The following is a 26,622-nucleotide window of genomic DNA, read 5'->3' on the forward strand; positions in this document are numbered from 1 at the left end:
GCAGAATCCATGGTTATATTCTCAGATTTTTCTGCGATATCATTCTAAAATGGCTCATACACTGGCTTATGTAGATGCAAGATTCATCTAGTCCATCAGTACTAAAATCAGTGTCAGCATCAGTAATGTGCTTATACTTTACCACTTTGGTGTCACCTACATCATTACCTCCTGGACAGTGGAGCATCCCATTGCTGTTGACATTTAACACTTGTGCATTGCCAGGTGCTAGATTCTCGAGGTCCCCTGCATCTTCCTCTTGCAGGGCTGACATTCTTCTAAGTTCCTCATGCTGTGCAACACAAAGGCCTAAATGCTCTACCACCACATTTTAATTGATATCATTGACAATGAAACTGTCTGCTGATGGATCTTGAGGCTTAATTACAAAATCTACAGAGAGATCAGGCAAAAACAGATCCTGAGAGAACTTAAAGTGCACTCGGTTTGTCTCTCTCAGCAAAAAGTGTGGAGATACTGTTCTTCAGCTTCTCTTTTAGCTCAGCCACAGTACCCTGTAGCTCTAAACGCTCCTTGTTAAAGTCTTCCACAGCCTGGTGGAGATGATGATCCTTAATCTTCACACTCAGCTCATTTTGCTCTGTGACCATACCAATTCTCTCTTGCTGCTTTTTCTCAGTAAATGTCACGGTCTGTGCATACTGTCGTTTCAACTCCCAAAGGCAATTTTGAAATGTCCTTCTGTCTTGGGCCAAATCATCCATAGCCTGTTTAAGCATTAAATTAAGTTTTGTAGCTTTGTTTTCTGTATCTCCTAGCAATGTGCCATTACCTTTCATATTCTCTGGGTGTCTGTCATGTAGCTTAAGCAGTTCATGGTTAAGATCCGTTTCTTTCATTTGCATAGCGTTAACAATAGTTAGAAATATAGTCTCCACCTGAAGAGCTTCCTGCCAGAGTTTCTTTAGCTGCTCTACTTCCTGGTTGGCAGTTTCCAGCTCCGCTTCCCATTGCATGTGGTCTGCAGCATGGCACTGGGTAAGGGCTGTTACTTTGCTCTGGTAGTGCTGTTCCAGGTGCTTCAGCACCAAATCCTGTGCACCAGGGACACGGGTGTCTACTTCCCTGATTCTCTGAGCAAAGTCGTTCTTGAATTCTTTCCTGTGCATGGCCAAGGTTAAACACCCAACACTTCCTAATTATTGCAATATCTATTCAAATATTTAAAATGCAATAGTGTTTATCTATTGATACAGTAATAGACCTGTGATCACACATCCTATTCCCTTTTATACCTAGTCAGTGTATTAACAGTTAAAAGACTGGTCAAATAAACCAACTGTGATGAATTGGCACTATAGTGAGCTAGGCCTTCTTATTCAACATCAGTGCCCAGCTTCATAAATGCTCCACAGATTGTGCGCAAGTTCCCCCCAGAAACATTCAAACATCTGTGCAGAGCCTTCCATGAAGAGTGGAAGCTGTTACAGCTGCAAATGAGAGACCAGCTTCATATTAAAATATATGTGTATGGATACAATTTTATTGCAGGTTTGTCCAAATACTTTTGTCCATATATTGTGGCTTTCAGTATCATTTTAAAACTAATGCCCTATTATTTCCAAATGCTGAAAAAAAAAGGTAAATCAGACCAGGGAACTTTAATACAAATGTTTGTTATTAATGCTATAACTGAGGTATTGCCACAGAAATTGTTATGCAATAAAAAAAAAAGTACTAGACCAGGATAAGACCAGTGGACAGGGGGCTAATCCATCACAGAATACACAAGCATCCTCGCACACTATGAACAATTTCGGAAATGCCAATTAGCCTATCAGGAAACCGGAACAATAACTACTGTGATTAAGTTATGTTAAACAGCTACATTAAAAGTATGAGTTTTTTTTTTATTACAAGCCTTTTAGTAATTTTTATTTAAAAATATAATTACTTAGAAAGTTCTCAAGTATTCTCGTGTCCTACCTTTCCTTGACAATGTCGGCGTGTAGTTTCTCCAGCATACAGCTCAGCCTCTCTCTCTCTTCAGTGTGTTTCGCACTCAACTCACTCATGGCCTCCCTGTGCGTCTCTTCACTTTGGCCCTGTTGATCTTCCAGTACTTTCTGCCACACTCTTTTCTCCTCTTCTTTCTGTGCCTGCAGCTGTGCCCTCTGCTCCTCTAGCCTGGCCTGCAGCACCTCCTCATTCTGCTTATGTAGTAGAACCCGCTCTCTTTCCCACTCCATCCTTCTTTGCTCCTCGTCTTGCTCCTGGGCCTGCAGTCGCTCCCTTTCCTGCTGTAAACACTTCTGCAGCTCAGCATAATGTTGTTTCTGTAGAAGGTTACGCTCCTTTTCCCAATGTTCTCTGAGCCTCTTACTGCTTTCTTCTTGCCCTTTTTCCAAACGTTCCAGCTCCTGCTCAAGCTTTTTTCTATTGTTTTCCTCTAGCTTCTGCTTGTCGCTCTCAAACTCTTCCCTGAGGCTTCTCTCCAATTCTGTCCGTTCCTGCTCAGCTCTCTGTTGTACCTCCTCTAATCGAACCCTCAGCACCTCCTCATAAACTTCTTTCAGATGCTGCCTTTCATTCTCCAACTCATCTGAGAGCGACCTCTCTGCCTCCTCCTTCTGCCTCTGCAGACTGGTCTCGAGTGCCTCCTTGTAGTGCAGTTCCATTCGACAAAGCTCCTCTGCGTGAGTCCTGCTCAGCTCTTCCATCTCCCTCAATCTGCTTTCCTCCACTGCCCTTTCTTGCTCCTCCAGCACCCTGAGCTGCTCTTCCAGGTTCAGTGCATGGGTTCTGGCATTCTGTAGCTCCTGGCTAAGAGAACCAACTTTCTGCTGGTAAACAGCATGGAGTTCAGCACGTTCTACACTTTGCTGAGCCTCCATATTGCGTCTTTCCTGCTCCAGTTGTTCTTGCAAATCTCGAGCTTGCTTCAGAGCTTCATTCAGTTCTTCCCTGATACCCTTTATCTCCTGTTGGTGCTGTAAGGAGAGCAGACTCCTCTCCTCCTCAATAGAGCTCTTCTGTTCTTCCAGCCTGTGCTCACACTTGTTCACCTGCAGACAAAACACAGAAGAACCACTCGATAAACAAGGTTACAAGTACGTGTATAGTTTGATCTGGACAACATAAGTACTTTCACATGAGTGCTAGTCAGTCCGTATGAGTAAAACAAGTACATTTTAACTATATACCACTAAGTGTTTATTGTGCTTTATTTAATTATGTGGAATGTGTCACAAAAAGCTTTTGCAAATGTTTCATCAAATTTGTTAGTACAAATAATTTTGGTTAAAAAAAAAAAGTCACTCAAGTGGGGGGTCTTCCACATTAAGGCTATTACTACCACTCGGCCGAGAAAGCCAAAGACTATTACGTGCTTTCTCCGAATCATACAACATCAGCCGACTGCATCTTTTCGAACTGCTCGCTCACCCACCGTTATGAATGGCGTAACACATTCGGAGGGCAGCGCTATCCGCTCCTTTCGCTTGCGTGAGCTCACAGACGCCACTAATTGGCTGTAGAGCTGTGATTAATGTGGGTGCGTTAAGTACCTCTCATCCCTCCCCTCTGAGAGAGCTCACAGGGTAATGGAAAGCCTGGAGCCTATCCCAGGGGTCTCAGGGCACTAAGCGGGGTATAACCTGGACATGGTGCCAGTTCATTGCAGATTACACATGCACACACCCTCACACATACATTAAGAGGGAAAGTGTACATTTGCCACTATCGTTGTGAGTTTGATTTCCAGGTGATGCTCTAGCCATCAACTGGGAGTCTAGAAAGCAGACTGACTGATATTTCTGGGGTGAAAGGTGGCATACCCACACTCTTACAACAATCACAGCGACATTGGCCAATCAAGAGTGTCTGTGAGCTCACACAAGTTGAAGGGACAGATAGTACTTTCCTCCAAGTGCATTATGCTGCATTGCGTTTTTCTGGTGCAACGTGTCTCAGAGGAAGCATGTGATGTCTTCCCCTTTCCTTGTTGGTAGTTGTTGCTTTAATGGGACGTGCACCAATAGTGCCGTGTGGGAATTGGCTACAACTACAAAAATATATAGTATGAAAATATGGTAAAAATCTGAAGATTTCAATTTAAATATATAAATAATTGAAAGAATGACTGCTGTTTACAGGCTAGACTTAATTTTGTATGTGTGTGAACTTCCTGTGTGAGGCTGACCGTGGAATCTAGCTGCGTTCTTATATCTTCCAGTTCTCTGCAATGTTGCTCTTTCAATTGCTCCAGCATCATCTCTGCCTCCAGACTCATGTTAAAGGGTTGCCCGTCTTCAGAACCTAGGCCTATACATATGCATGAACGCATAAGCACACAAAAACATTAAAACTTCTGCATGTCTGCCACAGCAACAAAACTTTTTTTTTTAAAAAGGAAAAAAAGAAAAACTATTCATACAGACAAGTGACTAATTGGAAAAAACTAAACAAAATATTTTAGCAGTATGACAGGCCACTAATATTGCTTAGAACTGCCATAAAGCAATTAACACTTTTCATTTCCACAATTGAGGGGGTTTTAATGATTGTGTAGATGCTGTATACATGCACCTCATATGCATCAAACCACTAATTGAGCCCTCATACCCTGTGAATGTGGACACTGTCATCCTGGATTAAGTCCATGCCCACGATAGGATTCATTTTTTGTAGTGACTAGTGTCAAAACCATGTCAAAACATACCACCATAGTATAATAATTACAACGTTTTTTTTTTCCCCTTAAAATTTGCTACCCAGCTCTGCGAGTTTGCATCTGCATCAGTACATGAGAGGAAAAAAAAAGTATCACCTTGGTCTGACTCCATGCCGGGACTCTTGCTTTCCAGCTCATCAGACAGAGGGGGCATGAGGGAGGTCTGCGGGGCTCGGCTTAAAGCACGAAAATCCTCCAACTGAGCCTGCAACTCATCTATACGATCTTGCAGTTCCTAAAGAGCATATAGAAAGAAGCATTAACAAACGATAAGGCGCTGATGGAAGGATGGAGAGAGAAAAAATAGGGCGGAAAAATGAGCAGAATTTTCTAACCCGACACTGCTCCTCATAGCTGTTGCGCAGCTGTCTGAGACGTTCTTCGTGCTGATAGAACTCAGCATTGCTCAGGTCCAAATCACCAAACTACACACATAAACAAAAACAAATAAATCCATTCAATCTACTTTTAAACATGCAATTACTAAGAAAACATAATAAGGTGATCAGAAACTGGCTATGCACTATTGCAAGCGTCCAGTACCTTCTCCCTGAGGACATTGTCCAAGTTCTTTTGCAGTTTATTAATCTGAGCATCTGCTTCAATCAATCGCTCTGTGCTGTCCAGCAGCTCTGCCTCCAAACGCCTGTTTTCCTAAACATATAGTTTGTTAATATTTATACAAAATCAGACAAATTACAAATTTCTAATTGTAAAGATAAGGTAAAATAACTTAATTTGTAAACTGATTTGTAAAAGTTGGGGACACCAAAGAAATGGTGATCTTGAAAGTCAGCAGGGACGGGAAAAATCCTAGATCCCAGATTTTTTTCCAATTGGAAAAAAACAACAAAATATTTTAGTGACGGGTCACTACTATTGCTTAGAACTGCCGTAAAGCAATTAACACTTTCCGCAACAGTATATAGACGCAACAGTACATAGTGCACAGAGCTCAGTAATATAAGCCTAGATATTCAGCTTCAAGCAACACTGGGTATGAGGTGGGATGAGACACCCTAGTAGATGGGACACTAAAATAATTTTTAAAAAGTATTTCCTGCGAATAAAACCACAGGATGAGTGGTGACATCAAGTGCGTTTTATATTACTGTTTACTAAAAGCAGAAATGCTGGCACAATCCAGCACAAGCATCAAAGAGACAGAGCTTATTGTAATTACTTTAACAGTCAGAGTGAGGTGTTCTCTGAGGTAGGTCTCATCCTCTCTGATCCTACTCATTTCCTGTTCCAGTTCTTCTCTCTGCTGATTGGCTTGTTGCTGTACAAGCTCCACCTCTTTGCACAGGTCCGCCCTCAGAGACACCACACGATCTTTATGTTCCTGCTCCAGCTTCCTATAAAACAGCACAGCAACCATGGAACAAGTTACTAGGGCAGCACATAGAGATAGTGAATTTACTGCATGTTTAAGATTAAAAATGAAATGTCACAGCAAGATAAAGGTGAGAGATGGGGGTTTACCGCAGGTTAAGATCATTGATGCGTTCGATGGTGGAATGATGCTCGTCTACCTCAGAGGCCAGCTGGGACTTGAGTTTCTCTGCTTTTTCCAAATCTGAGTGAAGCTTCTCTTTCTGCCGGAGTTCCAGATCCACCCGCTCACTAGCTCACATGTATACAGAATCACAAAAACCTACAGGGTTATTTCCTAAATGATTCTCATTATAAATACATTACTTAGACACATGCTATTTTTCAGTGAATCCAGATAAATAATTGTTATTGCAGCATTTGCTTAAAAAAAAAGGTTTATTTTAAAAAGACATTTGGATATTAGGAACCCCGTGTGGGGACTCTTGGCAGACTCACAGGAGGCATCTGATCTCAGCCTTAAAGCTCGCCAGTGCAGCTTGGTGGATGGAGTTCTTTGTGACCATAAGCTCGTTCTCCAAAGCTGCAGTCAGTTCACTCAGATTCACCTTTCCACCCAGGCTAAAATCCAGAGCCTATATGTCACAAAAGTAAGAATTTTTTATTTTATTTTTTTTACTTAATTTACTGAATCTATTTAACATGCAAATGCATCCTAACATTATTATGAATAACTATATGCAGTCACACATTAGTAGTGCACCACCACATTTTTATAAAACAAACTAATAAACAAAGCAATTTCCAAGAAGAAGACTTTATATTTATTTCATTTATTTAATCACCCTAATATTTTTTTCTTTGAGCTTATGATGACACTTTGAAAATTTTGACAAGCCATTGTTCTAGAACTTTAACTTTTCATTGAACCTACAGATAAGCCAAGTCCTGATTAATATTCTCTTTAGGGCTTGGTTGCTACAACCTTTATCTATTCCAAGAGTTTGTTGGAAGTTAAACTTAATTTGTTCTTAAGTTCAACAAACATTGTCTAGGTTCTAGGATACTAACACAACTGGCTATACTCAGTATAAAACCAACATGTTCCTTGATCTTGTCTTTGTTCTGTAGAATCTTGCCAATGGTTGAACGATTCATGTTAAAAGAACAAGCAATGTCTGCCATCTTTTGTCTGCCCCATTCTTTTAATCATGTTTACTTTTGTCTTTATCATTATTTCTTGCTGCTTCCTGGCAGTACTTGCTGATTATACGCTGCTTTTACGCTTGCTTCTAGACATCCTGAGATGCATGCTGCATGCATGTGACAATGTACGCCGAACATGTGATCCAATTCCCCCAACTGAACATGTGCAAACTTTATATATAGTTTTAAATCAATACTATACATTAGAATAATACTAAATGTACAGTATATACCAGACAAACATGCCAAGGTAAACACAAGGAAATGTTAATAACATTATCAACTTGGGTGATTTTCTTAACTAAGTCACAACAGAATGTTTCATCAGACAAAAAAGCTTTTTATAGTGCAGATATGTAAATGGTCAGAGAGTGATATTAAACCTTGTGCATGTAAACGTACTGTATGAGTATATTAATCAGGACTTGGCTTATCTGTAGCGTACAAACCTGCAGGATTTCAGAGCCGTTCTCTACACCCTCTTCTAGCCATGCGTCCAGGAGCAACTCCACTGCTGTGTGTCCTGTTCCATCATCTAATTCAGAAAACAACCGCAGTCCAATTGTACTGCTCTTCACAGATGCGATCCTGCGTCCCATCTCATCAAACGGCTGAAAAACAGAAGACGCGGAAAAAGTGTTTCAAAATATAATTCATTAGATTGCATGAATAATAGAAAGTTCAGATTATAAAACCAACTCCCTCCCTCTCTTGCTCGCTCTCTCTTTCTCGGTGTGTGTGTGTGTGTGTGTGTGTGTGTGTGCGTGTGTGTGTGTGGTGAACAATTGTCTTACCTGTGTAGAGTGGTGTCTCTTTAGCTGCCTGTAAGGTGTTGAGGCAGAAGGAGTAGGTGGTTTGCTGTTGGTTTGGATGCAAGATAAAAACTCCTGCACACTAACATTCTCCTCATCTGCAGACTGAAAGACATCCTCTTCGACCTAAAACACAAAAATAAGACTCCATCAGCATAACCACTGACATTCTTAGGCTTAAATGTGTTAATGTGTGTTTGTGCGCATGTGTGTACCTCTAGGCCAAGGTGCTGGCAAAGCATGCGTAATTGTTGTATGGTAGCTGTGCTATGCAGGTCCAGTGAAAGCTGCTCACAAATGCTGGAAAGTCTCTCCTCTTGGTCACTAAGGGGTGCCATGCTACCCCGTGGTGTTCCCGGCTCATCAGGATTCCACAGGTGCAGTTGACCTACACACAACACCCACAAACGTGTGTATGTTAAATGAAATGTAATGTTTTTTCTACTAAAGATGTGCATTTAGAGACATGGAGAATGATTTCTGTCCTCTGCTCTGGTAGTTGCCCCAGATATTTTTTTGAGAATTTCTAAGATACAAGTTTTATTGTTTCAGAGACCATTTTACTTATCCATGCCTAATTTACATGAATACTTCCATGTAGATAAAACCTTAAAATAAAATCTTATTTTATTGTGTTTTTATTGAAACAATTTAATGTTTTTCCTCTGTGTCATGTTTCAGAAGTCTTTCTGTAAAGAACAGGAACTCTCTCAATAAAGTTGTAAAATGGTCAAGCAAGTTGACTGGTAAGCAAGTCACGGCTAAAGCTTACGTCCATGTACTCCAGGCATTAGAGATTGTGTGTGCGCGATTCTTGGTGTGACAATTCATGTATCGCCACACTAACTCCAAAATCACAGTTTTTACATAAATTTTAAATAGATATTTTTGCATTTGAGGTGGGAAAATGTCATTCCTCTACAATTCTGTATAGTGCTGTGCTCTAAACTATTCACATGGCACAGCATCCTGTGTGATAGGAGCAGAGTTTTTGCCAGGTTGTTTACAATTATAACATAATCAGAAAAAAAAAATCATATTGAATAGGGATATTAATAAAATCGTGATCCTTATAGAATCGCTATACAAATGGAACCAGCAGCTGTATATAATGAAACTATCATATCGGGAGGTCCATGGTATTTCTTATCTCTACCGAACAGTTACAGCGGATAGCCAATATCACTTTAAATGACAAATTGCACCCTTTTCACAAGAGCTTCTGCTTTTACCCTTTGAGCAGAGGTTTTTAGACGCATGGTGTAAAACCAGGTTCTGTAAAAACAACTTTGTTCTGGATGTCATCTTACTTCTAAACAATAGCTGTAATACGGCACTTTAGAGGATCGGTTTTAGATCCTATTTATGTATTTATGATGACCACTGGAGCACTTTTAACCATTTAAAAAGATCGTCACAGACCATACATGATTCTCAAAAGCTATATTACATGTGTAAGAATGTATGTTATAAATAATGTTAAATACAGACAAGGCTCATCACGTGTACAAGCCCATAATTGGCAAGGACTGATTAGAATAATAAAGGTACAGGCTGCACAAAAATCTTTTTTTTTTTTTTTTTTTTTTTTTAAAAGATAGATGAGCAAGGCAAAGAAAATATCGGCATCACTCATCATGATTATAAATGTTATTCCTATTTATTGTATAGTCTGAATCAATCTTTAAATGTTTACTATTAATTTTTTGCACTGAATTGCTTGTTCTTTTCTTGCGTGTTGTATTTTGTGTAGATTGTAAAGTAAAAAATTCCAAAACAAATCTACCTACATGGAAAAAGTAACCGGAACTTATAATGCATAAAAAAAACTTTTAGAGAAGAATCCTCAGTATGGAGTAATCACTTTAGGTACTTGTTACCAAATCATTTATTAATGAAGTTTGATTATAATCTCACCTTCTGCTTCATATTCCTCTGAACTGCTCACATCAGCATTCCAGCGCTGAAACGCATAAAGAAAAATATTTAGCTTCGTCATACCTGGGGAAAACTGCCAGTTAGCAGAACTGTAGGGGGCACAGATAACTTCTACCCACATTTTAATTCTACACATACATTTTCATATTGTCAAGTGTCACAAATAAAGGGGTGTGTGTATGTGGGTGTGCATTCATGGGGGAAGGGAGGTATTATCCCATTGGTTCTATTGTGAGATTTTCTGGGTGTAGAGAGCAGATGGGGTTCAGAGTATCGGTATTCAACACAGTGGGGGAAGCGACATTGTTCCTCGTGTCAGACCTGTTGCCCTCTGCCAGCATGCACACACACAACCTCTACATCTGCTGGGGTTAGTGCAGAGTATTGTTCATCCACTATCATCAGAGAACTAAAGGCTATGCTTCAGATCAGCGTGTGTTGGCTATAGCCTGCACCTGCTGAAAAACATGCCCACCACACAAACTCTAATGATGCATAACTATCAATAATATAATCAATATACTATATAAAACCTTGAACATTAACAGGGTATGAAATATAAAAAATGCACTGTGTATAAGCCTGATGTTCATCAGATCTGTTTAAACTAAAACTCATGCTTAATATATTTCATCTCAAATTGTGGCTAAACATGGCATCAAATTATTCTTATATTCTGAACTAGGGGTTCCCAAAGTATACACAAAAACACTACAATAAACACTGATCTGACCGACAAGAGCCACATGAAACCATGTGCATCCACACATGCTTATTAACAGGCAAGCCAACACGTGTCTGCGTATTCACCACAGATTAAACAGGCTTCTGTTCTCACAGTGTCACCATGACACCATTATAATGCACACACGCAGCTGCTGATCTCTGCACACACGGACATACAAACACGCATGGCTACGCACACACAGACACACCTTCTGACAGAGCTAGTTGTTAAAGCAAATCAAGAGTAACCAAAGGACTTGTGCTGGTTATAGATTACTACAATATTTTTCTGCAAGAAGGGAGGTCAAAGTCTTTCTGCTGAAATTCTCAACCCAACATCCTATCTGACAGCACACTAAGATAGGGCAAGTCAAACAGCACTACTCAATATGTGACATGCATCCTGAGACTTCGGTTTATCAAGTTTAAGGAAAAAAAAAGTACAAAAAAAAGATTAAATACTCACTCACTCATCTTCTATACCGCTTTATCCTGTATTCATGGTCGCGGGACCTGGAGCCTATCCCACACACCCATTCACAGACTACAGGCAATTTGGGAACGCCAATTAGCCTAAACTGCATATCTTTGGACTGTGGGAGGAAACCGGAATACCAGGAGGAAACCCACCAAGCACGGGGAGAACATGTAAACTCCATGCACACAGAATCGGGAATCGAACCTGGCCAGGAATCGAACCCAGACCCTAGAGGTGCAAGGCGACAGTTCTAACCACTACACCACCGGGCCGCCAAAGATTAAATAATAAAAAAAATATTCACACGTTTAACCACAAAAAAAATGTAAATATGACATTGTTGCCTTGCACCTCCAGGGTGCGGGTTCGGTTCCTGCCTTGTGTCTGTGTGGATGGAGTTTGCTTGGTTGGTTTCCTCCGGGCCCTCTAGTTTCCTCCCGCCATCCAAATACAGTGATAATTGGTTTTCTCAAATTGCCTGTACTGTGTGAATCAGTCCATGCCCTGTGATAGCTTGGGACCCTGTCCACTTTGTATCTCCTGAAATAGGTTCCAGGCCCCCAAAATGATGCGGTATAGACAATAAGAGGGTGAGTGAATGGAAAGTTTAAACTTAGCATTCTTGGTGCAGCAGATAGCCGGCTTGATTAGCTGCTATCTCAGTTTTTTTTTCTAACTAAAGGAACTAGACAAAGAAAACATCCTTTCAATGTAGATCTAACCTCCTTAAAACTATGATTTACTAATTTGTGTTGCACCAACATGGATGCTCGCACAGTAAACAAAGAAGCACTTGTGAACGTATGCTGTATATACAGTAGAATTTGCTTTAGTCAGCATACCGCTAGGTGAACATAAAGACATCCATCTCTCTTCTCCAAAATACACTTTGCAGCTTAAATGTGATGTAAATCTGCAATTCTGCAGTAAGCAGTGTGCAGGATTAGCTAATGTCATCTATCCAAAGTAGTTAGCTGACTAAGAAGCTTCACCAAGTTAATCATCAAGTATACTAGAGCATTATGTTATGCAATTAAAACCAAGCACTAGCTGCACACCCCATGTGTATTGTATAAAGGTGTTAGCAGGAGCTAGCCCACATGCTACTTAAAATTAATCGCTACTGCGTGACAGAGAAAATAAGTAAATGACATCTGGGCAATATTATAACCTTCAAAAAACTATTTGCTCAAAAAAAAAAGAAGAATTAATTAAATTATAATAATAATATCACAAATATCTTGAAATCTAACCAGCTAACTCCTTTATCCTTTAATAAACTGGCTAGCTGAGACAAAACTTAAAATGTCAAGTCTTGTCTCAGCTAGCCAGCTAATTTGGTTTCTAAGTTAGCTAGTAAGTTTTTTGTTAAATTATGTTTTTAATTCATGTTGTCTTGTCAATCTGTCTTCTCGGATAGTCAGCTAATTAGGTTTCTTAGTTACTGTAGCTAGTTTCTGTTAATCTATGTTGTATGTAGCACCTTGGTCTTGGAGGAACGCTGTTCCGTTTTACTGTGTACTGTATAACTGTATATGGTTGAAATGACAAAAGCCTACTTGAACTTTGACTACTGTAACTAATGGCCCTAACACGTGGAAATAGCTTGGAGCGAGGGCAGGATTGTACGTGGATGTGGCTAAGATTTCCAGCCGAGTTCCTGTAATGTGCAAGTGGTGTTTGTGAATGATTGTACAGTTCCCACAGATAGACGCGTCACTTCTGCAAACTGGTGACAAGTTATCTGTCCATCTTCAAAGATCAGATGTTGCCCTCTTTGAATGTTCATGGAAAGGACTGCAGCGGGGTCTGAGCCACTTCGTCTGGGATCAGCATTCATGAACGTATGAGCTTCCTTAAAACGTATGCACCATTCCAAATGTGTTATCCAGGAGTAGTAAGGGTGTCATCATCGTACTGTGCTTGAAGTTTTCGGCACGAGAAATTTCTAGGACAGGTCCCAGTTTGACTTGAACGCTCCTTGTAATTCGGTGTAGTCCTGCTTATGTCTTTACTTATTCTAAAATTTCACATTATAATTTACATAATATCAAATGAAAATGTCTCTAGATTAACAGAGAAGAGTGGTTATTGATTGACATCGACTTTATACGAAGTTTAAAATTTTAATAAATGACATCTCCACAAGAGTGATAAGTGAAAAGAGAAAGTGAGATGCATGGTTTCCAGTCATGACTCCTTTATACCCTGTTTTGACTGCCGTTCACCATTTCACAGTGAAATTTCTGTCATTTTAAAAGACATCTCAATGATCTTTTACTCTTTTATGTGCTAAACATTCTGAACATTCCATTCCTAGTATCTGAAGGCTAAGAACTGTCCTCTAGAGCCAGACTGTTTTTCTTAACATTGTGAGATTGGATGCAGGAGGTTGAGGGCAATGCATTTTGCTGCGTAGTACTGCGAGTGTGTAGTGTGTGGTTGGGGTTACCTCACGCTTAACAGGCAATGTCCCATCGCTGCTCCTTGTGGCTTCATCCCTCTCTTTCTCCACCGACGGTGTGTGAGCAAGATCAGGGACAGTCTGTGTGTACTCTGGCGTGGACCGACGTCCATAGCGCTTAGTGCCCTTTACAAAGCGAGGCTGCACCTCTGGGGAGACTGGAGAGTGAGAAGCAGACAGATGAAAAAATTGAAGATAAACATTGAATACATGGTCTATATTCTGCAGCACATCCCGATTGTGTCAATACATCGAGGTAATTAACATAAATACTGTAGGTAAACGTGTTATGCACATTCATCATGAGATAACTGTGTTTACAAAGAAACAGCCATGATATAAAGGATGTTTTAAAAAGTTATATTATATATTTTCCCCATGTATGGAGACTTTTGGGATGTACTGTTTAGCATTTTAACCTGAAATATTGTTCTCATGTCCTTCTCTTAATGCTCTCAATTTACGAAGGGCATTTAATTCAAACCGAGAAATTGTGCAGAATTATCTTAAAACATTTGCACCATTCAAATGTTTTACTACAGCTGAGAGTCTTATCACCATATTGTGCTTGAAGTCTTCTGTGAAAATCAATCAATTTTACGTCCTTGTTCACATGAAATTTCACTACAAGTCACGGTTTTATTTAAATGCACCTCATATTTCTGTCTAAGCATACACACATTAGATAAAGACTAGAAATTATTTAAAGACTAAATATATTGAGTGCATCACTACAAAAAAATAACCTTAAACTAGACATGACCCAATCAAGAGTAACAGTCTTGATCTATTTCAAGATTTCCTTGTACAGTGTAATCCTCTTTAAGAGTCTTAACCTTGTACCTAGACAGTAAACATCTTACTCTGCATACACATCTCACAGGATAACCTTCAGCACTACAGCTATCACACGGATAAACCCGCCTGGACAATCCAAACACATTGACTGGGCATGCGTTTACGTCTACTTTCTTATCTGTTTTTTTGTGATGTTTATTTTCTAATTTTTATAAGCTTAATATTGTTAATTTCACATTTACAGTATCTGGCTGATCACTGACTCATTCAGAGAAAACGTTTTAACTATAGACCAATAATACACTGCATGTTTGGGTCCTGCCTTAGGTTGTATTGATTCAAGGTCAAAACAGGGTTCAAGCTCATACGAGTTTAAGCAGACCAAGATCCACACCACCTAAAATCACTCTGATTTTGTTTGCAAATCTGCGCAAACTGCACAAAGGGGTAAAGCACACTAGGATTTTACTCAAAATGGACTTAGCATTGCATATATACAGTAAAGGAAAATTCTATGTGGGTGGTTAAAAAGCGACCAATTTTTGCAAATATTGCGCTACAAAATCACCCATCAATTGTGGATGCGTCTGAGTCTTAAACAAGACTGACCCATGCTGTCTATATACGTCAACTGTTTAAAAGGTTTAGAAACATTTTATTGACATTATCACCCAAATAACACCACCAACACATTTCAGGGCCTTTTGTCCTTTTCCACACTGAACAATGATATTTGATTTGTATAATCTGAGCAGCAAATGATTACCACAGAATTGACCAATTTTATGTAGATGAAGCTTTGCTCAATCTCTGACTGCCTGTCTGACCCCCTAGTCAGTGTTACTATAGAGACACGACACTTGAAAGCCCACTTTGACGTTTGGCCAAAGTCCATCTCATTACCATCAGACGGCTCAAGCTAATGAGAACAAACTACATTGGCACACAGACCGGGCACTTCACCATGAGTGGCAGACTTGATTGAAAAAAAAAGAAAGAAAAGAAACAACCCTATATATGGTCATTAAACTTGAAGAGACACAAGCGTATGATGTTACCTGGACGAGGAGGGTTTTCTTTAGCTAGCGTCTCATCGTTGGAGGAAAGCACCAGAATCAAAGCGTCCCTAAATTGCTCGAATTCAACCTGCAAGATGGAAGCACAACACCGGTATTCAACATGCGAAGTGAACTTAATGAAGAATACAGGTGCACAGCTAAGGCCTCAAGAGGGTAAATTCAAGAGGGTAAAAAAAAAAAAAAATTGGCTGCTATACAATCTTCTGAAAATGACCTTTATGGATAATGGCAGCTAATGTGTAATCCTGAGTGAGTCGCTCGGCAGCTGCTCCCCTGTGGTGAAGAGCAAAGATTAAAGATCCTAGAGATTATTCGTCTGATTTTCGCTAACACGGCTATTAATTAAATCCCAGTTGCCTGGTGACTAGGGAAACTGTGGGAGTAGCCTGAATGATTTGGGAAGCAACAGCTGCCCCAGACAATAACACACACTTTTGCATACGGAGGTACCCTTTGTGGATTATGGCACTCTTATAACAGCGGAGGGGATGGTGTGAGGCGAGCGGTAGGCGCTGTGCAAGTGCGTGCCTCTTTTGAGGTTTGCTCCATTGTCAGGCCCGAATAAAGAATCAGTGATCCTCAACAAGTGCTCTTCCCCCACATTACCAACAAAAGCCTGCCCTAATACATCACACACGTATGCTATATAAGGGGCAGAGAAAGTAGGATGAAAGTGAACAAAAAGGATTTGCTCTAAAAATTTTGTAAAAGTAGATTTAAATTCAAATACAGACCACAGCAAGGAAGATCAGATTTCAGCTTGCATAAATGACCTATTGACATTTTTAATTAAAAATCCTGCAAAAACACACTTTCAAATTTATGGACATTTGTGCATTTAATGGATTTTGATTATTACCCGCAAGTTTAGTTGGTCCTGTGTGTCGAATAGTCTGTGTATCAGTGTCTGTAGTGCTTGGTCAGTCAGCTGTAGAGAGTGACAGAGCTCGGTTAGCTCCTCTGGGCTCAGTGAACCAGCACCGCTTCCATCAAAACTTAGAAACACTTCCTTTAAGCGCTCCTCATGCTGATCCCTCTGATCTCCCTCTCCATCCATCAGCCTGCCCTGCACGAAAACATATACAAAGTTCCGCATTTAACCCAGAACAATATTAGAGCTACAAAAAATAAGCCAAAAGAAGATGAGACAATTATCATTTGAACATCATTTGATTTAACAGATTCATCCTAACTTAATAATGACTTTCCTTATTTACATTTTTCCTGAAAGCAAAACACTTAATATGAATTTAGTTTAGTATTGTTGATGAGCAAAATGTAAGTATAACGCTTTACAAAATGTTTATTTATATATATATATATATATGATTGCATTTTTTTCATGCATGAGTAAGGCCTAATTTTAGCCAAATCCTTTGATATTATTGACCTAGGTCTTTGGACAGTTATTAGGTGTGGCTTTTATTTGCCTGCAAGAAAAAAAAGTAAAAAATGGATAACCCTGAATAAAAACAAACCTCATTAGGAGGGGGAAAAAACGCTGTAGAAGCTTTTCATGAATTTAGGATTATACTGCCCTAACCCTCCATCAGACAACATATAAATCTCAGCTGAGAAGATCTGTACCCAGGGCACATCTGTACCCTGTATAAGCTTTACTGTATATACTGCCTGGTCCCACCAAAAAAATAAAATAAAATCCCCACTCTAATATTTTGTTGGACAGCCCTTTGCTTTGATTACAGCATGCATTCGTCATGGCATCATTTCGAGAAACTTGTGCAATGTCACAACATTTAATTCCATCCAGATTGTTTTCTCAAGCACATCCAAAAATTCTCAACAGGGTTAAGGTCTGGACTCTGCTGTGGCCAATCCACATTCAAATCATTAAAAAAAATTTCAGACCATATTGTTGGTTCAGCAGTATCCTTTCAGGTTTTACTAATGCACTGAACCGTCTTAACTGCATTTTAATCATCTCAGCAATCTCCTTAGTCGTTTTCTTTGCTTCATACAGGACAATAATTAGACGCTTCTAAAACATCTTTGCCCAGACCTCAACATATCTTCTGACATGGTTGTTTTAAGAAATAAGAAGCTACTCACTGCATCAGTTAGAGTTAAGTAACTTGTTGCCAGCTGAACCATAGACAACCAAGTTTCACTTATCTCAACTCACAAAAGTATGCACGATGGCACATACACTGTTGGTGCCTCAGTGGGAATGGCAACATAAGATGGCACTGGATTATTAACTGTTAACTAAAACAACAGGAGATAATAAGCAGAGGCAAGAATTATTCACCCAATTCCTCTGACTAAACAACATTTCATTGCCAAATTTATATGACGCTTAGTAAGTCACACTACTTAGATCCCCCTAAATCTGTTAATTATTCCTTAGACAATTAGACAAGGATGACAGGCATATTAATTACATATGACATGGTTTTGTGACTCATCAGAACGTTTAAGATTATATGATATGGATGGATAGGTGATCTCACACATAGAGAAGCAGATATACAAGAGCAGACAGGAAAAGTCATGTAAGGTGAATGACCTGAAGCTAATCCCTGAGCAAAACAGTCTGCGCTATCATCTGACTTATTTTAAAATGACATTATATAGAGACACAAACATTTGGTCATGTGGTTTTACGAGCTATACATTCTAATCTGGTAATGCAATACATGTTAAAATCCTTAAATTAAAGCTGTAAGCATATACTTCAATCACATCAATATATATCAAATATACTTTGATCCATTGTGGTAGCTTACAGAAGCAAATATGAAAAAAAGTGTGTCACTAATAACCAATCTACTGTACCAATGTTGGATGTCTGTAGTTTGCTTCTTTAGTTTTGCCCTGTATCTATGGGCATAATATTAACAATAAGCAAGGGAAGCTCATAGCTATATTTAATCTTGGTCTAAAACAATGGCTTAAAAGTCATTCCCCAAATCCCTTGGCACCAAGTGGGAGAACACACTCGTTAGGGAATGCAGGTCAATCACATGGCTCCATGGACATACATGTTGACACATTTATTTCACACTTCGAGTCGATTTAAAACAGCTTATCTGCCCGCAGGCTTATTATAAACCAGAGGCAGGAAAACCACACAAGACATTAACCTGAGCTCACCACTGAACTACCGTCCTATAAGGCTGCCCTACACTACATAAACACAAAACTCATTAACTAAAAAACATGTGAAACAGCAAACTGTCCAAACGCTATTGTTATCGTTATAGAAACTGCAAGTCTATTGAGATTACTGGAAAACTCAAAGCAGTTACGATGTGTAATGATTTAGACTTGCAGTTTGCACACAGGTTAAAATGCTAACTACAGCCACATTAGCCTTGTTGCACCAGCGAATAACTGAAGAAGCAAATTTGAACCATGAAAACACTTAACTAATTGAGGAAATATTTGTATAAATGCTAAATAAGTTACAGGGACATACTGAATAAAAAAAATAAAATAAAATGCTTCGAATCCTACAGGTGTCTGTGGGTCTGAGAGTAAACTGTGTTTTTTATATGTGTACATGTAACCGCGAGCAATAGGGAGACACCTGGCCACTCAGTGTTCTTCAAGGACCATCGATGGTCACTGATGATGAGCAGCTGGGCCTTAAAATCCCCTCCACATAAAAAGTGTGTGTGCGCGCATGTGTGCGCATGCATGTGAGTTTGTGTGTGTCTGTAGACAGCAGACACTCTTTGTTGTGGCTTACATCTTGCTGTCTCTGAGCTGCATAAACCTGAGGAATAATAAATCAGCCACTGTCATATGGCTCCCACCCCAACACACATATACAAACCTGAAGACAAAAAGCTGTGACCCAACCATAACATATACCAGAACACAGAGTATTAGGTAGAAACAAATATAGCAACATACAAAAAACAGATAACATCATAAAACATTAATGTATACACTTATTCATGAATATTGAATATGATGTTATCTGTATATTACTATTAAACAATCTGACTAATTCATCAGGTAATATCTGGGGAGTAGCTATACATTTAAAAAAAATCAATTTGTGGTAAGACATCAAATAGTTTTTGGTCTACCCAATTTATGCCACAATCAACTGTGAGCTTAGCTAAAGCTTAAAACCACAATTGTCCAGTAGGTATCCTATTTGAATATTACTATTTGAATACTGTTGCAGTGGATTTTTTTATTTATTTAATTATAAATGCTTACATTTTGTTTATATTCAGTACATAGTCTATTAAAGTATGTAAGGAGCACATATTTAAGTTCAAGTGCAAAACTGTTATTAAAATAAATACATTTTATTATGTAGATTAAATGAAGGAAATAGGAATATATTTTAGCAACATGCTGCAAAGCATCTAAATATGCAATTTAAAAATTGGTTGTTTACGTAACAACCTCAGCAGCAACCTTATTTCCCCGCTCGTCTCAACCAAACCACTCAGCATTCAGCAGCACCAGCATACTAATTACCAGCCTGATATTCTGTCATTCTCTGCACTGGTGTCTCACTGATTCAGAATAATTCAAGTGACACTATGTGGCTTAAACAAGAAACCTTCCTCTGAAAGTGGTACAGGGACTGACCGAAATGAGCGCCAAATACATGATAGCAAAAGTGAAACCCAAAGGGAAGCCTGAAGAACTATTCCCCCAATACTAGATTAAAAGGCAAACTATAAAAAGTGGCTCGGCACTTTTGCACAGTATTGTATAAAAATTGCAACTAACTATTTTACTACTAAACTTCCTGAATAATAGTTGTGAACACAATACTAAACGAAATAATCTAGATCATCCGCTTAAATATTCCTATGCAGCCCAAAGGATAATCTTGGGTGGCAGGTTGATTGACAGCTGTCCAAATGTGTTCCCTGACAGTAAATTTAAGTGCTACTGATAGAAGCACACACATACCAGCTACAACTGCAATAACATTATACATTTAGCACCTAATTCTCACAGCACACACGGTCATTTACATAGTGAATGGTTACGAACTCTCCTGTTACCTTCCAAGGTCAACTGGAAGTGATTTCACTAGTAAAACAAAATAGATTCTGTTGCACGATAATCTGTAATAGCTTTCACTATTTGTACGTTTTTATTACTTTAAATGTAAAAAAAAAAAGAAAAAAAAAAAGCTATAAATCATTTTGTATGGAAGACTGCTGTTTGAGATTTTATGTTTCCACCACAGGTTTAGTCATTCATAGAAAAATTAAGTCACAAAAATGTAACTGAAGGAATTATGGCATTTCAAACATTGCATTATATTTCTTATAAAAGTAGTTTGAATTTTTGAGTTTAGTTAAACTACTGTATGTTTTTAACAACCAATTTTAATTGATCTGATGACCTACTTTTTAGCAGAAATGGGAAAAAAAGTTACATATAACGATTCTGGAGCAAGGCCCTCACTCTTAACTGCTCAGATTTATAACGAGAGTTTAAAAAATGTAAGACGCTCTGGAGAAGTGCTTCTGCCAAATGCTCTAAATAAAATAAATGGCGACTCAAACCGACAGGGCTTCCCTTTGTTTCCTTCACACTTGTATTGGATGAAGCACACAACATTACTCACCACATTGCAAAACTGCTCATATGCTGCACATCTCTTCCACATTCTCTTCATTTTTGTGTGTGTGTAAGCAGCAATAAAACTGCTGCTTACACACACACACACACACTTCATTCCATACCACATGTTCAACTCATACTGATTCTTCCACCCATACTGTACCCACATGCCATAACTTACTATATTGAACACTTTGCACCTCCTGTTTAATTTATGCACTTTATATTTTTATTATTTCTGTTATTTTACAACTTGTATATTGTAAACTTGTACACTTACTATACTCTACCCAATCTTTATTCTTTTTGGTCATGAACAGTCATATAAGCATTTCACTGCGTATGGTCGTGTAAGCGAAAAATAACATTTGAATTTGAAAAAGAAACTAATAAAAGGGAGAGCAAAACCACTTTAAAGCTCTTACATCAATCAGCTGATAATGTAACAAAGCAGAAGTAACAACTGTTTCCATAGTGAAGCCTAACTTCCGCTTTCCAAGAGCGATACAGTAATAACAGGCTCTGTCCTAAATAACTCATTTTTAGTCTTAAATCAGTGTACATTATCCTATCAGGCCTACACTAGCAGTCAAAAAAGCAGATTATTGTATCTTTTGAACGAAACCGCCAGTCCACTTCTCACACGCAGTGAGGAAGAATTGGGAAGTGTTTAAACGTCGCTTGTTTGGGGTTTTAAGGTTATTAAAAGCAGAACCCGGTGAAGTTTATAACACCGGAAATTACAGCCCCTGATTCAACTGCTTTCAGAGCGAGTCCGTTTTCAAATCTAGCGCCCACACACACACACACACCGACAACAGGAGTTCGGGCTGCAGAGATAAGCAGCTTTAAATCACAACACGTAAAGTTATTAGAACACGTCGAAAGTGTAAAACATACCCACTGCTGTGAGCGCGAGGATCCACGCACGCGCTCCTCTGCTCCGCTTCTTAAAACAGGTCTCGGCAGAAATGCCCACTTGGTGAAAAATCATCCAGAAAGTGTGAGCTGTCTCCTCTCTCTCTCTCTCTCTCTCACACACACACACACACACACACTCAGCGGATTAACGGTTCTCCACACACACAGTGTTAACACCCGTTTCCGTTGAAGGTGAAAGTAATCCAAGCCTTACTGAGCTGTACGAGCTCAAGATCATTCCATCTCCAGCTGAGGGCTTTCTGCTTCAGATGAATCTTTCTTTTTTTTGGGAATTTTGAAGCACCCCCAGAGAGGAAGGGGAGGGACACGCAGAGACAGATTGTCCTCTAGCGCCGCTGCTGGCTGATTTGAAACGATGCAGTGTGAGCTTCTGTACACCAAAGTGGCTGGTCTGTCCGAGCAGGTTCACACTGCAAGCACATTTTTGGCTCATATTTAATTAAGTTTTTTTTTTTTTTTTTTTTTTTACGACAGTGTGAACAAATCACCTGGAATCGGATCTTTTCATTTCTGATTTGAGCCACTTCCATATTTAGTCCTAATTCAGATACTGATCTGATTTTATTTGGAAAGAGACCCCAGTATGTCCCTCTTAGTGGTTGACTGCTTGCACCTCCAGGGTTTGGGTTCGATTCCCACCTCTGGTCTCTGGGCGTGGAGTTTTGCTTGGTGGGTTTCCTCTGGGTACTCTAGTTTCCTCCCACAGTACAAAGTCATCCAGATTAGGTTAACTGGCATTCAAAAATTGTCCCTAGTGTGTGAATTAACATGTGTATGTGTCCCCTGTAATGAAATGGAACCCCATCCAGTGAGTGAGTGAGTGGTCCTAGTCTGAACAGATAAATCCATATCTTTACTGTATGTAACTTTTACATCAATCCATAATTGTGCACTTTTAGAATATGGAGAATGACAATATAAAGTGGCAGGATAGTGAGGTAACAAATGTCAAACATTTGGGGTGATCTTGCTGTACAAGCTAAGTTAAAAGGTGCTCTAAAAAAGATTTTGCATTTGAAGATACCTCAAAAGAAATAGCTAAAAACGGCAAAAAAAAAAAAAAATAGGAGAACTTGGCAGCCATGCCAAAGGAAGCAAATTTACATAAACTAAAGATGCAAACCAAAGAAGTAGCTAAATAATGAGTCAAACTGTCGATCTTCCTATCTATCTATCTATCTATCTATCTATCTATCTATCTATCTATCTATCTATCTATCTATCTATCTATCTATCTATCTAAGTAATTAACTAACAGGAATTCTGTTTGTGGCTTTGTGTGTCTGTGTCTTTGTGTGTTTGTGCAGGTAGTACCATTACAGGCGTGTCAGGTGTTCCTTAACCATCGAAACAGTAGGCAGCATCATTATCAACTTCTATGTCATACTGTGAGCATGTCAGACATTCCACACTGAACATTTCATTAGGCAGCATCATCACCAACTTTTATGTCATACTGTGAGGTACAGGTAGATCTGTCCCAGGTGTGTCACAGGCATTCCTAACTGAAGGAAACAACAGGCAGCATCATCATCAACTATTAGGTCATACTGTGAGGTACAGGTAGATCTGTCACAGGCGTGCAACAGGCGTTCCTTACTAAATGTACCAGTATGCAGTGTCACCATCAGAGCGTGCCACTGGTGTTACTCACAGGAGGTAACAGCAGTGTGAGGAACAGCAGCAAGTTGATTACACATTTCATTCACAGGTAATAGTAGCAGTCAGGCCTCAGGTGGCAATGTTTAATGCATCATGTCAACTACCAAAAATTAAAATTGGTCATTAATTCAAATATGGGACACTTTTTCTGCAGTGTGAGTATAGCCCTAAATCTGAATTCATAACCTACATTTATTAACCAATTATTAGTTACACTCACAAATTTGTAGGTGCTAAAGTTATTGACTGCAGCATATTAATAGATATTAATAGATATGAATAACACTCCATCTGTCAATAGATAGAGAGGCACGACTCATCAAAACACTTACACTGACATTTCAGTGACTGGATTAGTGTCACTGCTGAGATAAGAACAGTCTGTCAACCAAAAATATCTAGCTAACAGCAGTCCTGTTGTCAGAATCTGGCAATAATGAAACACTTAAAAATGATTAATACAAACTGTGTATGAAAAAAGACAAGCTGTAGTCTCTACTGTACATCTACAAATCTATTCTGTTACTTATCAGGATTATGCACTAGGATCACATCCTGAAATGCACTCCTGATGTGAGCCCAGTGCTTAATCCTGACACAATTCCGCTTCTATAACTCATGTTGCGATAAGGATATTTAAGATTCTTATTTGTATTATGTTCATAGTGTGTGTGTGTGTGTGTGTGTGTGTGGGCCTCAGGCTTAAGATCTAACCCCAAAATACAACAATATTCATGGCTAAAAGAACTACACAAAAAAAGTAAATGAATTCAGGGTAGACCAACAAGTCTACCCTGGGATACGTGTCTAATAAAGTGGCCAGTAAACGTACACAATGTTTGTCTCAGGGCTTGCGGTGGTGGTTGTGTCATTATCTCACGGCTGTTTATGTCCCTAAAGGCCCCGCCTAACTTAGAATTGTGGGATCAGCTGCTGGTTTTGTAGTGTAGGCTGTATCTTAGTCACTGTACATAGAAACCGTAATCAGCTGGTGTAATCTTAGGGAGGAGTGTGTGTCATGGAGACAAGCAGGTAAGGTAAAGATGATCTAGCCTCAAAGTCAGCACCTGTAAACTGCTGTGGGCATCAATATGAATATATAAGTTTATAAATATCTGATCACCTGCTTCCCAAATTTCTCTATCTATCTATCTATCTATCTATCTATCTATCTATCTATCTATCTATCTATCTATCTATCTATCTATCTATCTATCTATCTATCTACTCATCTATCTATGCATTATTTTAATACTTATAATAATTGAATAAAAAAAGATTAATGATTTGACATTGGACTATTCATTAGAAAATGTTTATGTGGTGTCACCCCTGGGTAAAATTGGAGGCTTGTATCAGGAGGGGCATCCGGTGTAAATCCTATGTCAAGCTTGTATGTGCGGACCGAGTGTCCGCTGGGGCGACCCCTTGCTGGAAGCAGCCAAAAGACCAACAACATACGTTGTCCTCTTATTTTTAACTCAAACAGTGTATATTTGCCTCTCTTAAGTAAAATATGTAAAATACGCTAATATGGCTGCTTATGTGAAATGTAAAATGGGCATATGAGGATATGGCATAACCAAGTGCAGGCTGCCCACAGAAAACTACACTGGGTCTATCTGGGATTTGTATCACACACAGCGCCAATCTTGCCTGTAATGTGCTATTTTAGAGGTGGTAAAGAAGACAAATGTTCTGTTTTATTAAATATTTAAATTAATAGTAAGGAAACAGCCTACAGTACCAGCCTACTTGTTAAAAGTATTAAAGTGTGCTTCAATTGCTGTTATAAAAAGCAAATGTTTTACTGCGACAGGCTGGTAAGAGCCTATGGATACAATTTGGTTGTTTATGTAACAACCTCAGTAGCAACCTCATTTCCGCTCTTATGTGTTTCAACCACGCAGAATTCAGGATCACCAGGATACAAATCACTGGTATAATCATATATATTATATCTGATCAGGTACAGGGACTGGAGTGAAAAATATTGAATATTGGATATTGGATAACTATTTCTCAAAAGTACTTGAAAAATGTAAATGTGATGAGTGGTTCTAGACTTTGGCACAGTGCACATACTGGTATATATTGGGAAGTGAGACGAAACAGAATAACCCAGAGGAAATGTGGACTAATTTTCATAGAATTCGAAAAACAGAAGATGTAAAATCAATCAAACATTGCGTTTCATTGGTGGCTCAGTTCCTGTCATGCAGAAGGCAGATTAGATTTCCACAAAATGCCCAAACCCCAGCCACTGGATACAGTGTTGGTCCCAAGCCTGGTTAAAATGGGAAGGTTATGTCAGGAAGGGCATCCGGCGTAAAACCTCTGCCAAGTTGTGTGTGTGGATCAGATGGTACACTGTGACAACGCTTTGGTGAAAGCAGCCGAAAGGCCAACAACAATTAACGCTTCAATAACTTAAGGTCTCAATTTTTTTAAAATGTTTTTTCAGCATGTGCAAAGGCCAACTAGCCAGATTGCAGCCAGACTATTCCCTTTTGTTAATGGGGGTTTCCCTACTGACATTCCTTCAGTTTTAATTATTCATTTTTAGAATAGAAATACAGTTAATGCCAAGCCGAGTACAAATTTAACCAGTTAAATCTGACTTTTAATATGAAAGGATCTCTGAAGAACCAAACTTACTGCCCTAAAACACCTGCTGTAAGCAAGCACACAGAGTCTTTTGCCGTCTTTGGCGCCATCTGCTGGTTATATTGTGTAGTTGTTTAGTTTTCACAACATTAAGCATCAGCACAGTAAGGCTTCTTTATTTTGTTGAACGTATGAACAATTTTACTATAAATTTACAGGAAACCTACTCATGATATCCATATATGCTGTCACAAAATAAACTTTATATGACAATTTTTTAAAAACCCAGTGTCCTCTTTTTTTTTTCCTGGTGT

General features: G+C 39.0%; 1 protein-coding gene across 3 annotated transcripts in view; it reads right to left on the reverse strand.

Moving 5' to 3' along the window:
* nin (ninein (GSK3B interacting protein)) overlaps positions 1 to 22,132 on the reverse strand; it is a 33,252-nt gene extending 11,120 nt beyond the window's left edge. For 2 of the 3 annotated variants that reach the window (XM_053502409.1, XM_053502411.1), the window contains exons 1-16: positions 22,002 to 22,132; positions 16,389 to 16,595; positions 15,509 to 15,596; positions 13,641 to 13,810; positions 9,964 to 10,009; positions 8,262 to 8,434; positions 8,029 to 8,172; positions 7,684 to 7,845; positions 6,527 to 6,663; positions 6,179 to 6,319; positions 5,877 to 6,051; positions 5,237 to 5,347; positions 5,029 to 5,118; positions 4,790 to 4,928; positions 4,163 to 4,284; positions 1,948 to 3,026 (exon numbers count right to left, since the gene is read on the reverse strand). In XM_053502409.1, coding sequence (XP_053358384.1) covers positions 1,948 to 3,026; positions 4,163 to 4,284; positions 4,790 to 4,928; positions 5,029 to 5,118; positions 5,237 to 5,347; positions 5,877 to 6,051; positions 6,179 to 6,319; positions 6,527 to 6,663; positions 7,684 to 7,845; positions 8,029 to 8,172; positions 8,262 to 8,434; positions 9,964 to 10,009; positions 13,641 to 13,810; positions 15,509 to 15,596; positions 16,389 to 16,595; positions 22,002 to 22,091 — 3,074 coding nt within the window. In that variant the 5' untranslated portion in view covers positions 22,092 to 22,132. Of the gene's footprint in view, positions 1 to 1,947; positions 3,027 to 4,162; positions 4,285 to 4,789; positions 4,929 to 5,028; positions 5,119 to 5,236; positions 5,348 to 5,876; positions 6,052 to 6,178; positions 6,320 to 6,526; positions 6,664 to 7,683; positions 7,846 to 8,028; positions 8,173 to 8,261; positions 8,435 to 9,963; positions 10,010 to 13,640; positions 13,811 to 15,508; positions 15,597 to 16,388; positions 16,596 to 21,997 lie in introns of all 3 variants that reach the window. The other variant, XM_053502410.1, reaches the window with a different exon arrangement.
* Positions 22,133 to 26,622: the final 4,490 nt, after the last annotated feature.

This window comes from Clarias gariepinus, chromosome 8 (genome assembly GCF_024256425.1).
Source record: "Clarias gariepinus isolate MV-2021 ecotype Netherlands chromosome 8, CGAR_prim_01v2, whole genome shotgun sequence".
In the NCBI taxonomy this organism is placed as follows: Eukaryota; Metazoa; Chordata; class Actinopteri; order Siluriformes; family Clariidae; genus Clarias; species Clarias gariepinus.